At 33.4% G+C, this 17,066-nt stretch overlaps 2 protein-coding genes across 2 annotated transcripts; one reads left to right on the forward strand and one right to left on the reverse strand.

The window, feature by feature from the left end:
• The first annotated feature begins 426 nt into the window (after window positions 1–426).
• LOC143450307 (bifunctional heparan sulfate N-deacetylase/N-sulfotransferase 1-like) lies at window positions 427–13,820 on the forward strand. Its single transcript, XM_076950792.1, has 21 exons — window positions 427–4,383; window positions 4,601–4,696; window positions 4,781–4,882; window positions 5,327–5,497; window positions 5,776–5,877; window positions 6,377–6,501; window positions 7,191–7,245; window positions 7,511–7,620; window positions 7,729–7,864; window positions 8,330–8,417; window positions 8,629–8,783; window positions 8,954–9,139; window positions 9,395–9,523; window positions 9,840–10,022; window positions 10,169–10,265; window positions 10,373–10,496; window positions 11,120–11,288; window positions 11,451–11,624; window positions 11,754–11,863; window positions 11,943–12,045; window positions 12,152–13,820. Exons 1-21 carry the CDS (start codon window positions 4,207–4,209, stop codon window positions 12,269–12,271), a joined length of 2,712 nt encoding a protein of 903 aa, XP_076806907.1. The 5' UTR covers window positions 427–4,206; the 3' UTR covers window positions 12,272–13,820.
• Window positions 13,821–14,009: 189 nt separating this feature from the next.
• LOC143450315 (dnaJ homolog subfamily C member 12-like) lies at window positions 14,010–16,178 on the reverse strand. Its single transcript, XM_076950803.1, has 5 exons — window positions 16,019–16,178; window positions 15,782–15,913; window positions 14,835–14,921; window positions 14,554–14,614; window positions 14,010–14,450 (listed from the first exon to the last, which is right to left on the reverse strand). Exons 1-5 carry the CDS (start codon window positions 16,151–16,153, stop codon window positions 14,338–14,340), a joined length of 528 nt encoding a protein of 175 aa, XP_076806918.1. The 5' UTR covers window positions 16,154–16,178; the 3' UTR covers window positions 14,010–14,337.
• Window positions 16,179–17,066: the final 888 nt, after the last annotated feature.

The following is a 17,066-nucleotide window of genomic DNA, read 5'->3' on the forward strand; positions in this document are numbered from 1 at the left end:
ATTGAACGAATACATCAAGTTAAAACATTGGGACAGCTACATAATAAAGTCGACCACTTTCTAGGGTTAACTTAGTAGACTGTAACGCAATGAATAGCTATGAATAAAAGAATAACTCACTTCACGATTTATAACGATACACAGGAAGTCATGCATAGGCGACACGTAACGCAACGCTTCGCAAAGTAGATTTCCCAAACCAGGAATAATATATATTATTTTCCATCTGTGTGGTATAATATGCACCGTACATCACACAGTAATTGCTTCACCCCCACATATTACTAAAAATCTTTTCTCTGGTGTACTAACACTTGACTATTTTGTGATTTAAGGTGAATTTGTTTTTGGACTTGCCCCTCACTTTAATAAGGCGAAGCTTGAATTTATTCAAATAAAATTCGATTACGTAAGAAATTGACAATCGATTACAAAAAACGATTGCGATTGTTGAAGCCCTGGACATGACCCATATTTACAACTACGTACAAAAATACTGCAAAACAGAAAATTATTGCAATAAAAATTGTGTATGAAAACAGAGGGGTAATTCCGCTTCAATGAACCCAAAAACTACGTTTCGTCATGGTAAAATGGCTGTATCTGCAAAACTAGCCTACCGATTTCATACTGCAGCCTATAGGCTAGTTCGGTGCTGTGATCGGCACTACACAGATTTTAACAAAGTTAAAATCGATTTTTCATAAATAACTTGTTCTTTCATCCTACAAAGTTTTCATCAAATACTGATTTGGCAGAGATCAAGGGTGGGTAAACTGACATGGATTGACCGAGATTGGGTTGCTGTACATCTGCTTTTATGCCAGGATGCCTCACGCGCTCACAGTACACTCAAGAACAAGGTGGTACAATGACATCACTTACAGACTGCCTGGCCTGATTTTAGTGATTTTCCTATCTCTATAGTCTAGACTCTAGAGTCTTGACTATGGTTATTTAGGCTCTTAGAGCTGTAGGGTAGGCTATATTCTTTTTTGGATCACTTTCGCACTCCCATATCAGGATAAAGTATAGGAAAATTATTTTGTCAGAATTTATTTTCTATTGCCTCATAACTCCGTAACACTTTCGTATTTAAGTGAAAGTGTAAAAGTATGAAACTGCAAAGATACCCCCTTTTTTGACCGAACCCGCAATGATGCAGATCCAGTGAAGGAACTAAGTTTTTCATAGAGCTCCTATATACAGCGTAAAGTTCTTTGTTTGAAAACTTTGAGAGAAGATGCGATGGTTCTAAAGTGAGAGAACGTTATTCTTTTTTATAACTTGAAACCCAGCCTTGCTATTTAAAGTCTGTTCATCAATTTCTTCATACCAAAGTGCCGATTTGTAATTAGTAAACAAAGAAAAACTGGTTGTTTGAATGATAAACAAACGAAGAGTTGAGGCTTCAGTGTGCACGCTGTCACACCAAAATTTGCATCTTTGCACACATGGTTTCTTGTACTTTCAAACTGCCAGACTTTCCAGTCACGTGTTGATATCAGTTAGTCCTGTCCGGTATAAAATATGCATATAATATGTGAGTTGCTGAGAATATGAGTTTGCTGGTTTAAAAGCCACACTGTGAGTTTATAAACGAAATCTATTGTCTTCATGTTTGTTGTTTGTTTTTTTCATTTACCTTATAAACTAATAAAATCTTAATGAAAAATTCCATTAGTGTTGCACATTCTTCAAAATATTATTATGTAATACTGCTGAGTGTAATTGAAGTAATTAGCTCATGAAATTTTAACTCTATTGCATTTATTATGTTATGTTTTATGGTGGTACTGTATTGGTGCAATAGATTCATGTTGTGAGTAAGTATTTGAAAAGTATTGGTATTGTGACGTTTTCATGTTTTTATAATTTGGCAATAAACTAGAATTTCTCCAAAAAAGTTGTCTTTTCTGAGAAACTTTTGTGATTTTAAAAATGTTATCCTTATTCCAGAATAGTTCTATATAAAATTAACTTAAAGATATTTTGAACAATATAATATTTATTGTTGCCATAGGTCGAATTCAAACAGTGTTTTTATTGTAAGTATGTTATTTTTAGTATTATGTTTGCATACAAATGGATGAATAGTTTATTATTCTTCGTTTTATGTAGACTATGGATCAGTATACTGTAGTACCAAAGAAATATGCGATATAGTTTTTGCAACATGTATGTAACCATATAGCAATTGTAGTTAAGTTACTAATTTTGTAGGTTTGATGTTGATTGTCAGTTATGTGCAACACTAACTTTACTTATTTACTACTAAGCTTACTAAGTACTTCTCTGATTTGATCACATTTTGTTAGTTAGCATTACCAATAATGACTAATGACTTTCATGACAAAGTGATGTGTCCTTACATTTGTTCTATGATTATACTATAAATACTTTCCGTTATTGTGTTTTTAGATATAAACACAAAATCTAATGCGGACCCTCTCCAAGAGTTAGGCCACTGTGGTACCGCCTTCTCGGCTTTATAGTTTGTTTATCAATGGCAGTAGATCATCAATATCTCATTTTTTTAGACTTTGCACATTGGCTTGTGTCATCAAATTATAATTTTTGATAAAGTTCAAGACAATGAACTTTTCCTAGCATTTATAATGAATGATTCTTGCCAGCTCTTATTCAGTATATATATAGTAAGATGAACACTGTTCAATAACACATTATGCAATTATTAATTATCAGTATTATTGATAATTCAGCTGGCTTACAGTTGTCAAAATTTCCTTGCATTAGTTATGTAACTGGTTGCATTCGATTGATCAGTGGGAAGTTTGTTGCCGCTCAAATGCTGATTGTTTACTTTCATGCAGTAGATAATTCCCAAACTAAGTGTACAACTAGTGATACGCAAAAGTCTTCTAGGTGATCTATTCAAAATAATATATATATAGTGAATGAACTTCTAATCAGAATCAGAAGCCATGTATATATATATATTAATTCACATAATCCATTGTTTTTTATGATTGAAAATATTTCATTTCAAACTATTATCGAAACTGCTTATTGACCGCTTGATAATAAATATTTTAAAACATTTTCAGACATGTTGGTGGTAGTGAAACAGACTTTAACTTTACAAAAAAACAAAGTTATTGTTTAGAAAATCTTGTGTTTAAAAATTGGCTTTGCAAGTTGCTTTTTGTGGGAATATTAAGCTAGCTTATATGAGTTTTAAAAAAATGATCATCATAAGGGTAAAATTCTGATGGTTACCACTGGATGTTCTAGATATTATTATTAACTCTACCGATATTTTCAGAAAATGCTGTTAGGCACTTTTTTGTTGTTATTAACAATTAATGGGACATTTGTTAGCAAGGATTTTAGTGTATGTTTTGTTCTGAAATTTTATCTGCTGGGGTTGGTGTTGCATGGGTATGGGTTGTCCACTCTATATTTCAAAACAATGGAAACAAAAAATGTATAAATTTAATGTCTTTGGACATTGTTGTGAATTGTGATCATCGTAAAATTTAATTGCAGAGTTTTCACAGCAATAAATGTAGTTTTGTGAATAAACCTTCTAGCCCAATGGTTTTCAACCTGGGGGTTGCGACCCCCGGGTGGATCGTTTGCCTTTTCTCTGGGGGTCGTGAAGACGACAATTAAATACCAATCACTATTACAAGAATGCCAATTAATAAATGCCAAATCTATAAATGAGTATTTTTTTTCAACAGAGTGGTATCATAATTTATGTTATTTTTAATTATTTTTTTTTTGCTATTGCGCATACACAAATATATTACTTATGCCTGAATCAAAATTTTTGGAAGGGGGTTGTTAGTTACATTGAGATGTTAAAATGGGTCGCGGTATGAAAAAGGTTGAAAACCACTGTTCTAGCCTCTCTTGGACTTGATTATCCATTTTCTAACCATAGCCTACGTTTGACTGCCTGCATGTTAAAAGTTTTTATTTTTTGTTACACATTTTGGCTAGGCTCACTGACATATTTCGTCAATACTTTTTTCTTCATTTAGAAATCAGCAACTTGTGTAGATAAAAACAGATGATGCTATTTTATTTAAAAGGTTAACATGTAAAGATATTTTTATTGTAACTCCAAGCATTTTTAAACGTTTAAAACACTACCGGTAGTTTTATTTATGAAATGCAATGTTTTACAGGTTTCGGAAGTATTATATTAATGACACGATGACGTAATTGTGTACAATAATGTGGAGAAAGCTAAGAAAAATTGCAAGTCTTCGCAAAATTGTTCTTGCATTGATTATTGTATCTTTATTTGGATTATTTTACTCAATTTCCCAACTTACGCCAACCACATTTCCTGTGGAGAGACAGTTACCTCGTCTTGTACTGCCTCCTGCTTCAGAATGTCACAATGAAATGGTATAAAATGAGTGTATCCATAAAATTTTTGTATCAAAAGTCTATGCTGTTTAGTAAGTCGTATATTATAGCCTGCTCATATGCTGAGTTGCTTCTCCATAATAAATTTATGCATCTTTTTCTCATTGAATCTAATATTTTGTCCCCAAATTGCCATTTACGTATCGTTTGTTTTCTTATTTAACCCGAGTTAATTCACTACAATTTATGTATCTAGAGCAATATCAGAGGCTTTGATCAACCTTTAAACAAAGGTAACACATCTCAAACGCGACAGAAAATACTTGTGTTTTTGCGTGACGGTCACACTCAGGTGAATTTATACTAAAATTGTATTTTAAAGGTGTTTTGTCCGATTTTTGGTTTTTACCGAATTGTATTAATTTGTTCCTTATAGCTTGGACGAGATGTTGTCACTGCACTAGAATCTATTCGATTTAAGTTTAACATACAAAGTGGTGAAATAAGGAATCTGCCCATTCTTATTGATGATAGCAAGGTTAGTGTCTCAATATATCGGTGACAACCTTTTTGCTTCGTAATACTGGCCATGTTGACCAGTGGCTTTTGTGTAAATTGTAGTTGCTTGTGGTACTTCTTGATACTGTAATAAAATAACTTAGTATAGAACAACATTACACATGCAGAAAAGCTTTTCATTTGAAGTGCAGTAGTATATGTGGTTATAGATAGTACAGTAAAATTATAATACATATTTATTGGTCCCTAGTTTTACGATAATCCTAATGCTGGAATGCATTAAGAAGTTTTGAAAGTTCTTAATTTTTATTCAATACCTGTGCCCAAACTAACCTAAACTTTTAAACAGTCTGCTATCTATAGTATGGTGGAATTACCTCAGAATACTGTAGATATGTATATCTCTGGGTTCCCACGGTTATTTTGTATTAGATGACTTTTGTACATGAATCATTTGTTTTAGGGTCGATACGCGCTTATAATTTTTGAAGATATTTTCATGTACTTTTCGTTACATCAATGGAATCGGGAGATGATAGATAAATATTGTTTGGATTTTGATGTTGGAATAATATACTTTTTACGTGGATCTAAAAGTCGTAGCAAAGAAAATGATGTTGTACATAATGGACCGGTAAGTCTTAAAATTGGCCAAGGCATGTTGTTCATTTAAAAAAACATCTAAAGTTATTGATTGGACTTGCAACTAAGTTTGTACAATGTTTAGCTTGCTAACTTTTACAGCTTTTTATTGCTTAGTGATGTATGTGGTCGTTTGATAGGTTTTATGTTTACTTACACCCAATCCACCAACAATAATGCAACCGGTGTTTGTGGGAAAATCATCCGCTTACAATGACTCAGCGTTTTAAAGCAATAGAAAGGATTATCATGTTGCAAATTACGGTTTAGGTTGGCACTTTTCCACTGTCTTATTTCAATGGTGTAAACCTGAAAGACTATCAACTTAACCCCCAGTCACCCATACTCAGGATTGCAAGGCCAGGAGAGATAGTAAGTTCGGTGTGAATAACTTGGATCTCAAACACTTAAAGTTTAAGAAAAGTGCTGCACTGTGATATTTTTTGTTGCAATTTACTCATTTAACGTAGGATTTAATGTAGAAGTTCTACTTGCTAAAATGATTTTATATGTGATTGAATAAACAGTAATTCAACCCTACATAAACAAACAGGACAAAGCCTGAACCGTAAAGTTTGTGTTGACATTCACATACTTTTTAATTCTATGGCTACAGCTATTTCTTTAGAGTTTATCATTTAATACCTTGAAACGCTCTTGTTCTATGTTTGCATAGTGCATATACGCATTAAGCTTTGATTATGTTGTTTGATCTTATTTAATCTTTAATCTACAAGTGTTTTCCTTCACTGATAAAGTTTTGGCTTGTTGAGTGCTTTGTTTTGATAAAGATAAGGTTTTTTATTCTTTAATTTTATACTTAATACTTTAATTTTCTTGAACTATTAACATTGAATTTTTATTATTGCAGTGGCAAGGATTTTTACCCTTTTCAAAGAACTGGGCTCTATTTAAAAGTGATCATTCAACATACCAGCCTGTCAGCTTTGTGATCCAGGCAGGTCCTGATGATGTGCCACAGGGTAACAAGGGCAGGTAAAAGAAAACACAGTAATTCCACAGATGTGTATTTGAAAAATGAATTAGCCTAATCAGTGTCGTATTCATTGAAATGACATGATAGTATAGGCCTAAGCTGTTCTTAATCATCTCTATAATAACCCCATCTATCATGCCATTTCAGTAACTGAATACAAACAACAAACAAATACATTTAAGTCAGTAAATTATGTAAAATTATTTTTTTAGACTCAATTATAGCGTGCAATCATTGGAATAATAAACACAAATTTCAAGCTAATTAGGCAAACTTGACATTTTCAAACAGATGCAGAAATAGTGGAAAGACCTTAGCCTAGCCAATATGCTCATTTTTACTGCTTTAGAGGTTGGGATTAGTTCTACTTAAATGAGGTAAAGCTCATATCTCCATCTTGTTACCGATTAACAAAAATGAACAAGAAAAATATTCCGGCAGAAAATATTGTTAATACTGTAACAACATATCACGCTACTGCTCATGACCATCACTCTTTGCACTTGGCAACCACCTTCAATGTGAATTGTGATTGGTCATGTAAATACAGATACTACTCAATGCACATACAGTCCTCGAAGCAAGATGACCATGTTGACAGGGTTATATATATATATATATCATACATATAATATAACATGTCATTTATATGTTGAACGTACTGTTACATATGAAGTATTGTTTGCAGGAAATCCCGTCATCGGAGGGCTGCTGTTGTTGCCAATAAAGACTTTCCAGATGCTGTTAGTCACTTAAATACTGTTTGTTTGCTAAATGTTCTATTTTTAAGCCTACATGTTAAATATTTATTGCATAGTTTTTCACATTTCTTGACAATAATTGGCTTACCTTCTTAATTTTCTGTCAGGATATGTGAAAAATGTTTATTTTGTCATGGTAATATTCTAATTAATGTATCTATTAAACATAACATGACGTAGGATTAATTGTGACGACTAATTTGATCCATTTTTAGATATTTACTCTGATCTTGTTTACTGTTTTTAGATGGCGCCCGACTTTTCAGATAAATTAGTGACTGTTGTACATGACACTGGGCAACTTGATGGAATACAACGAGTCATCTTTGGAAGTGGTTTGACATTTTGGTTGCACAAGTTAGTACCAATGCTCTAGTATTAATGTAATTCATATGCTGGTTATAGTTTTGGTGCATTTTTCTATACTATCTTTTATAATCATAAATAAACAAAATATATTTTTAGAGTTTTATTCTTGGATGCAATAAGCTACCTGTCACATGGCAAACTAGTTTCCCCACTGGAGCGGTACATTCAGATTGACATTGATGATGTTTTCGTTGGTACTAAAGGAAACAGAATGAATGCAGATGATGTTACGGTAAATTTTATGAAAGTTATTTTGACTTATGAACGCTGCATGTTTCAAATAACTATATTTATTTCTGACGTAATAATCTCTGAAGCGCATGTTGACAGCCTCATTATGCCAATATGTTACACTTATACATTGAAATAAATCAGATGATCTTAGGAATTGTTTTTTCTGATCTGTTTATGTTTATTATAAGTTTGTAATTGGGAAAACTATTTGAGAAAAGCAATTATGATTTTATGCAAATGCCCTTTAGGCACCTGCCAAGTGGTCTCCCTCCCTGTATAGTTGTAACTCTGTAACTTGTAACTCCCTCTGTATAGTTCCCACGGGGAATGCCAATCATTAGGAGCTTGCATTGCAGCACACTACCGAATGTAGCATTAAACTTATTAAATTCAGTTTGCTTGTTTTTTAGATTTACCAGCTTCAGTTAAAACAAAACTATAGAGCTGTAATTGTGTTTTCCAGGCTCTTGTCAACTTTCAAGACAAAGTACGTCAAACGATTCCGGGTTTCACTTTTCAGCTGGGCTTTTCTGGAAAGTTCATATTCTATGGTTAGTTCCTGACACTTAATTGGGTTTATGTTTTCCATAGATATATAATGTGTTCCTTTATTCATTAGCTGTTAATGCTATTACGGTCTGATGAAAAGAATTTTGTGTTTACCAGTAACCACTTTAAATTCTACAATATCAGGAGCTAATAGTAAGAGTATATATGAGCCAATTTAATATCAACATCTCCATTGCTGCTATCTTTATCTAGGAAACGAAAAGGAGACAGAAGGGGATCGTCTTTTCTTGAAAGTTCATGACCGGTTTGCTTGGTTTCCGCACATGTGGTCTCATATGCAGGCCCATTGGTTTAACAATGTCACAGAACTTTGCAGTTACATGGACATTAATGCTAGATTTGCCGTGGTTGGTTTTAGTGGCATTATATAAACCATAGTCATTACCCTAAATAACCGTACAAGAAACATACAATTCCAGATTTTATACTGTGACATAGCTCTTATTTTATTTGTCTTTACTTACATATAAAGCTATTATCACATGTGAGCCATTTCCCGGCATCTGTTTTGATTTAGAGACATCATCTTAACACCTCATCACATTATGCTGTTGCTCCCCATCATGCTGGAGTGTTTCCAGTTCATGAACAGTTGTATGATTGTTGGGACCAAATATGGAACATAACTACAACCAGCACAGAAGAATATCCTCACTTGAGACCTGACCATAAAAGAAGGGGTTTCATGTACAGAGATGTAAAGGTGACGAGGATTTACTATAATGTGTATTAGCATTGCTACTCAGCATCAGGACTGTAATGAATTTAAATTCGTTTAAAAAGAGTTATAACAGAATTGCTGCAATAATCAAACTATTTCAGGATAATTAATGAATTTAAATTGAACTGTTAAATTCACTCTAAAGTGGGTTTTCAATAATATTAAACACAATTGATGAAGAAAGACTTGCTTAAACTTGACTCATCTACTTGACTACAATCAAGTATTTTATGTTAGAATTTGCCAAGGCAGACATGTGGATTATTTACCCATACTATGATATTGGATAAGTATCCTGGTGGACCCGAAGCCTTACATGATCACATAAATGGAGGATCGCTATTTTTGTCTTTTCTTTATAATCAGGTATGCTGTGCTGTACATAAAGGTACATATTGGTGGTATAGTGATATACCATAGATGTGTATTACATTAGTGATGGTAAAATATTTACAATGACTATATGAAGATGGTGTATTAAATTAAGCATTGCTTTTAAAAAATGAAAGAAGCAGTTTGAAATATGGCTTAAAATAAGAAGTATGGATACATTTATCCTAAACTATTATATGTGTTTGCAAATTATACGGTCTACTATTTTTTCAATAAGGTTTCGGGGAACGCTGTTTTGCAGTTTTTCTTTATGAAAGCTTTAAATTAACACTAGGTGTTATCGTTACAGTTCAATATCTTCATGACACACCTGTCAAACTACGGCAATGATCGTCTTGCAATTTATACGTTCGATCATGCGATCAATTTTGTCCGGTGTTGGACCAATTTGAAGCTGTTGCAAGTTCCACCTGAAACTATGGCGAAGAAGTATTTTGACCTTTATCCGGATGAACTAGATCCAGTTTGGCTGGTAATGATATCACTTTTGTCGTTTTATTGACCACTGCACAATACTTCATGTTGTATTCACCTTTCCATCCCCTACGTATTGTAATGTAATCAAAGTCCCATCACGTCACAAGCTATTCACTTCTTTCATGTATGAATATATTGCAGAATCCTTGTTTGGATAAAAGACACCTTGAAATTTGGTCAACTGAAAAGAACTGTAACCAGCTTCCAGATTTTGTTGTTGTTGGACCACAGAAGACAGGTGATTTCTTATTGAGCTAAAATTGTCACACTTCTTGGCATCTGGACTTACAATGCACTGAAGTTTTGTTTTGTAATTTAAATAAGATTAATGTGCGTTCGAAACAGGTACAACTGCTTTGTATTGGTATTTAAATATGCACCCTGACGTCAAAAGCAACCTACCAAGTGCTACTACCTTTGAAGAAGTTCAATTTTTTAGTGGAAAAAATTACTTTAAAGGACTGGACTGGTAAGTTGTCTCTAGAAATGTAATGTTTATCATTGTTATAAGACTGGGTGTAAATTTTCTTGAAATGCACTAAGCTCCATCATCTCCATAAGATGACACTAGAATGTAATGTGTAGGAACACAGGCACGAGTAATGAGTATAGTATATACTATATAGGCTAAAGTTTTCACAATGATCTGCATTTGGGTCACAGTTTTAACAGAAGTCATATGAAAAAACTTGATGTCAAAAGATTGAGTTTTTTGTGAACTATAATGGTTCAAAAGTTGTATAAATCTGTCTGTGTCGTCTCTGCAGAGATACTATGTCCAAGAAGATTGCGTGTTCTTTTTTTCTGTAAACACGAACTTAAGGCATATATTGTCATCTAAATAATAAGCAAGCTTCAATAACAAAACTCGATTAACCTTTTACAACAGATGTCTGTTCACTCTGTTGCATGTCTTGACTCGCCCATTTTATAAAGCAAGGCATAGGAGTTAATTAATGATGTAATTGATTGTAATTCCGTACAAAAACGCAGAGCGAAATGTGAAGAATTTAACAGACAAGTGCCCATTGGCACAACTGTTGTCCACGATTCTAGTTAATTTTTTGTTTATTTTGTGCTTATTGCTTAAAGGTACGTGAGCTATTTTCCCATTCCGGAAAACAACACCATCCTTTTTGAGAAAAGTGCAACATATTTTGATCAAGCTGTCGTTGCAAAACGATTGAATGCTCTACTGCCAAAGAAACCTGTCATTGCCATTTTGCTTGACCCAGCTAAAAGAGCATACTCATGGTATCAAGTAAGTATTATGTTTAGCTTGGTTTTACTTTTACTTTTTACTTCCACCTTCAATACTTTTGAGATATGTTCTTCAGTTCATAATGTAGACAATTATTAAAGTGATAAAGCACATAGAAACTATTTAAAGCATTTATTTCTTGACCTTAACATTGCTTTGAAGCATATGAGGTCACATGATGACAATACAGCACTCCAGCATTCTTTTTATGAAGTTATCACTGCCAAACGAGAAGGAAGCCCGCAAGCACTTATTTCTCTTCAGCATCGATGCTTGGATCCTGGATTTTATGCTGTCCATTTAGACAATTGGTTAGAGCACTTGTCAGCAAAGCAGGTAGAAATAGCTACTGTGTTTTTTCCATAACCGTTTTTGCCCCAATTGTTATGCTTTCACTGTTGCAGCTGTTTGTTGACCTGAAAGTGTCACTTTCTGTGCAAAATATTGTTATTCTATCATTGTTAGATAATTATTGTTGATGGTGACACGTTGAAAGACAACCCAGTCAGAGCAATGCAGGATTTGCAGGAACATCTTGGATTTAAAAGTACCATTGATTACTCAAAGTTGTTAAAGTAAGTAATTGCTTTTTCAAAACACTTTTACCACATCGTTTCAAGAGATGGTTGCCAAAACAAAATTCTTATTTTTAAGGTATGAAAAGAAAAAGGGGTTTTATTGTCAGATTTTGAAATCTGGTAAGACCAAGTGTTTAGGAAAAAGCAAAGGCAGACAATATCCAGAGATGGATGATCAGGTAAAGTTATGCAGTCACGCACGACACTACTTTATCGTAAACTAGTCCAGATATTGGACATTATTCTGCCTTTTTTGACAACTTTGTACTGTTTTAATTTTTGCAGAGTATGAACTATTTGAGACATTATTATTCCGATGCCAACAGAAAGCTTTTACAAATGCTACAGTCAATAAACAAGCCTATTCCTTTATGGGTTTTAGAACAAGTTAACTCACAGCATTAAGCAATTTTGTAGTGACTTACACTTTCACATCAGATGATTTTCTTTGGTCATGCTCTGTCAGTGTTACATCTTAAGCAATTACATAGCTTAGTGCGAAAGAAATGCTTGCAAAAATTACCTAATCTACCTCGGAGTTGTTTGGAAAACCAACTTATCAATCAATTATCGTGTCTTGCTGCTAACCTCCTTTGACGCGTTTCACTGAATGGACTAAACAAGCACATTTGCTATTTAAGAGCAAGTTGCGTTGTGTATTCTGCCCTTCATGTAAAATGTGTTGCGTCGCATTGTTTGCATGTTGCAGTGTTATGGAAATAGTATTTAAGCTCATAAAGAGAATTGCAAACAGCATGCTTTCATTGTTCAAAATTTCCAGAATTCAGATCTGGAACTGCCGCATGGTGCTATGTACGGGAATTTTCAGATAAAAATGTTGCAAGAATTTCTAGGGCTGCTTTTGAAAGATTAGGTTAATTTTTTTTCTATATGTGCTGATTTTCGAAATTTTGTACTTTCCAATGTTGCTTATTTCACTTGTAGAAATAGCTCATGTTTCGCATTTGAAAACTGTTATAGCTCACCAGAAGTTTTATTCTGTTGTGAAAAGTTGCCATCATTTTCAAAAGTTTTTTGAAAGACGGTTATTTTTCTGAAGTTCTTTGTGGCGTATACCTAGTTTTGTTATAAAAACGTTTTAAATGCCCACTTAATTTTAAAGAACTGGCTCTTGGCAATGTTACAGAATGTAACGAAACGGTTAATGTTTAACTCCATATACTGTACTACCTCTTGTAAAGAATGTGCCAGTTTTGATTGGAAAGATTATGTTGACATTCAACTTGTCTATTGTCTAACCACTGTGCTTAAAACAACACTTTAATGTGGTTCTTTGTATTCAAGTAGCTTTATTGCCTATATGTTTTTTATAATTTATGAAATCGTGATATTTGTAATATATGTTTACGTTTACAGGGATCAGTTAGGACAGATTTAAGTATAATGCCAAGATTAAAACGTTGTAACATATCTCTCTTTTATAAATCGTGTTTTGCTGCAAAGTAATGGTGAGATCACATGACGTTTCATATGACTAAACAATCTGTTGATAACCAAACATCTCATTTCTCACAAATGATAACCAAAACCTCTTGTTGTAAAGAAAAAAGATATCAATGGTAGCTACTGGACAGCATGAATAACTGTACTTTCACTTAAAACAAAGCCAGTTAAAATTGAAGACAAAATGTTTCATTGATAACTGATGATTCAAGCTTAGTTATGCCCAATGTCATGTTACGAGACAGCTTTGCTCATTATTTAGTCCATAGGTTATACATTGGTGCTTTGTATAACGTTTTCTGAGAAAAGTATAGCTTACTTATATATATTACGTTTAGTTTGCAGGATTTTGTTGCATTTTTAGTAAACATTATTTTCTGCAGAACATATATAATTATCGTTAAAGTTGCATATTTTACTAAAATATTGCATTTTAAGTGATATATGTGTTTTCCAGACTTTAACAATGAAATAAAAGAGTCACTGCCAAGTTGTTGCTAAAATCTCATTCAATTGCTAAAACTTGTTGGCTGTAGTCACCATTATCGGCCACGACTTGTTTGAACTCTGATATGTTACCCCAGTTATTGAGCATGTTTTATGGTTTGCTATAAGAATATTAGAACCATTGATTTCGGTCCTCTAAGTCAATAGTGAAAAATAAATGCTACGAGTGAAAAACACTATACTATAGCCTGTTTAGTTATTAGACTTATATTATTAGAAGCCGTATTATGAATATGACGCCGGTATTGCAAAATACACCCATAGCATAGCCCTACTTTGTCTGTTAATTATAGTTACAACTTCAAAATCAAATTTAGGTGATCAACGAAAATTATTTTCAAATTGCGTACAGCTTAAACTTCCAAATTTAAACTTAAGTCGTGCTTAATTTCAGCTTATTACATGCAGTGCAGATAAATTCTTCGGGCTGTGGCAGACCTTATGTGCCTTCTGATCCAAAATGATCGCAATCAATAAATAAAACTGTTGAACTTTTAAAACTAAATTTCATAATTTCGAAATTTCCTAAGGTTTTTAGCCAAACTTGCATCATAATCTTCATTTTCACTGAATGTAGACAATGTTGATGCTGTATTGGCTGAAGCACTTTCACCTGTAAAATTTGCAAGGTACTTGATAAATTATGTGCAATGTGTTATCGCACATACTGTAATTTGTAAGTCTACATTTGCACAGTAAAACTGAAAGAAGCAAACCTGTCTTCTCAGAAGATTCTATCATTGGTTCATGGCGAATGTTGACAGCCCAATGCATAGACTGTAAGAATTTTAGCATTTAAGTATTTTTTAAAGTATTGTTTACTGAATGTGTTAGGGATAGAAGTAGTTGACAAATGTGTCACACAGGAGTTACTATTTTCTGCAATAGCAATATCTTTACATTAAGCCAAAAGATACGTATGCCAATATGGGTATGGTTATAGCAGCATACTATGGCAACCAATGTCTGTAAATCTCTATTATACTGTATATCATACAGTTTTCACAGAATCTCTCATTGATTTCCACTTTTGGTACGATATCCCAAGACCACTGTTTTTCCATGTGTCATAATCTTTCCTTTTCTGTAAAGAATAAAGATGGTAAACAATAATATGGGAAAATTTTGCCTACCTCTATGCTGCAAGTGCAAGCAATCACTATAGTTGAAATGGCATCTATAGCTTCTTAAGTACTTGTTACAGCCTTTTTTACTTTTGTTTGCAACATTGATGAAACCTCAAATATGGTTTGATTGGCCCATTTGTGGTTTTGTTCTATTACAGATAAGGCGATTGTAATAGTGAATTATAATAATTTATATAATTGGCATTTTAATAAGCGTGTGTGTTCTCCAGCTAGACAAAATGTATTATTAAGAAAGCTGCACTGTTCTTGGTTAATCATGTCATTCAAACATTTAATTCCTAAACCAACATATTTGACCCAGTATACAGGTATCATATATTTAGAGTGTACGAAGTTAGATGGTACTTGTGGTAAAGAAGCTCGGTGACATAGAATATGTTTTATTTTTAGTTATTACTATGAAATACTTTGCACACGTAGCATGATGTAAATAATGATGTCTTTCACTGATTGGCTGGCATAGTGATATAAAAGCTGATGATATAAAGACCTTTTTTCCCTTCTCTTTTATTCATCATTAAATTCAAGTGATAGCTCTATTCGGATTTAAAAATGGATATGAAATTGTTTCTGATGTGATTACGACTATATTTTGGAATATAAGAATTTAGACTTTATGAACGTTGTGCTGACTTAAAGAAACAATCATAGATAGCATAAACAACAAAGTCAAAAATAAAATACACAAAGAGTTCCAAAAGAACGGCAAAAGATTTCTGCTTTAGGCCAACTAAAACAATTAACCTCGCCATCTCCATAAAGAAGTGCAAAAATAGGGAAGATCAAAAATACTTACCACTGGGTCTGTGAGAGTTTCTTTGGCAATTTGTAACTTCACAAATTCTTCACAAGTATTAGGATCATCTAGATTTTTATCTGGATGGTATTTTTTTGCTCGTAATCTGTATTCTGTAACAATTTGCTCTGTCTGCATGCACAAAACAAATCGTAGTTAAAACAGAAAACACAGTAACTTTTTGAACATTTTTATGCGTTATGATTGCTTGATTAACACCAAACTGTGCACTCTTACATTAGAAAGTTGGTTGCAGCCTAAAATGTCATAATAGTCAGGTTCATTTGAAAACGACAACATTTCATCTAGAAAGGCCATTATCAATATCATTTCTAACAAGCTAGACCTGTGACAGTTTAAACAATTAATCATAAAGTTAAGCTCCAATAAACTAATATAATGATGCAATAGCGTTTGAATAGAAAACAGCTGTGCAAAACCAAATGGTTGAAAAGCGTTGGGGTCTAGTAAAGAAAAGCATCCTGTGGTTTTGCACTTGTATAATAGATCCAAACGTTGTACCAAATAAAACATTGAGGTCTAGTGCAGAAGTGAACAACAACAGAATGTATTTGTATACTAAACCTCAGCTACTCAAATTGTGACGTCATCTGGTTGCGAGCTTTTGCACTAGACCCAAACATTGGCAAAATAATAGGTTCAGGCGTCCTGCTGTAAGACTACCTCCGTGTCTTGCCGCATTGTTTCTACGAACCAATACAGTAATAACAACCAATAGCACTATATACAAAAGGTGAACAAACTGCAGCTAGCCGACATGTTTTTGTGGCTCCTCTAGCTGAATAGGCCTAGTAATATCCATTATTGTTCATTTTCCACGCATTTGTTTACCGTATTTGTATTGACACTGCTGATCTTACGGCTCGCTACTGTTTGTAGTTTTCCGCAAGTGACTCTTTCATTGAACAAGTTTTCCCACCCCTGCTATATGAAATACAGTATATATACATTGTAGCCTACAGTATATACTATATAGTATCATTGATAACAACAAAGCCAATAACAACACTAACAGCTGGACTCACTCAAGCATGAGAAGTGCTACAACGACACCAAGTGCTGTGAAAGCACAAAAAAATGAAATAACTAAAATTGCTGCAAGCATACAGTAGTTCCTTTTGCCTAATAAATATTTGATACAGTTGCTGTAACAGTAATGTATTAAGCTGATATACCTAAGCTGGATCTGATCGTTAACCATTTATACCTGTCAATAACTTTACAAAAACATGTAGTAATTCCAAAAAGTTTTAAACACAGTGTT

Source organism: Clavelina lepadiformis, chromosome 1 (assembly GCF_947623445.1).
Source record: "Clavelina lepadiformis chromosome 1, kaClaLepa1.1, whole genome shotgun sequence".
In the NCBI taxonomy this organism is placed as follows: domain Eukaryota; kingdom Metazoa; phylum Chordata; class Ascidiacea; order Aplousobranchia; family Clavelinidae; genus Clavelina; species Clavelina lepadiformis.

Bases quoted from the DNA above. Each gene is read 5' to 3' on its own strand.
- LOC143450307 (XM_076950792.1), top strand. From the start codon at position 4,207: ATGTGGAGAAAGCTAAGAAAAATTGCAAGTCTTCGCAAAATTGTTCTT. The intron at 9,140-9,394 runs GTGACGAGGATT...ATTTTATGTTAG, and splicing joins TCATGTACAGAGATGTAAAG to AATTTGCCAAGGCAGACATG. The intron at 12,046-12,151 runs GTAAAGTTATGC...TAATTTTTGCAG, and splicing joins ATCCAGAGATGGATGATCAG to AGTATGAACTATTTGAGACA.
- LOC143450315 (XM_076950803.1), bottom strand. From the start codon at position 16,153: ATGATTAATTGTTTAAACTGTCACAGGTCTAGCTTGTTAGAAATGATA. The intron at 15,914-16,018 runs GTAAGAGTGCAC...TTGTGCATGCAG, and splicing joins GCTGCAACCAACTTTCTAAT to ACAGAGCAAATTGTTACAGA. The intron at 14,451-14,553 runs GTTTGCTTCTTT...CAAATTTTACAG, and splicing joins AGAATCTTCTGAGAAGACAG to GTGAAAGTGCTTCAGCCAAT.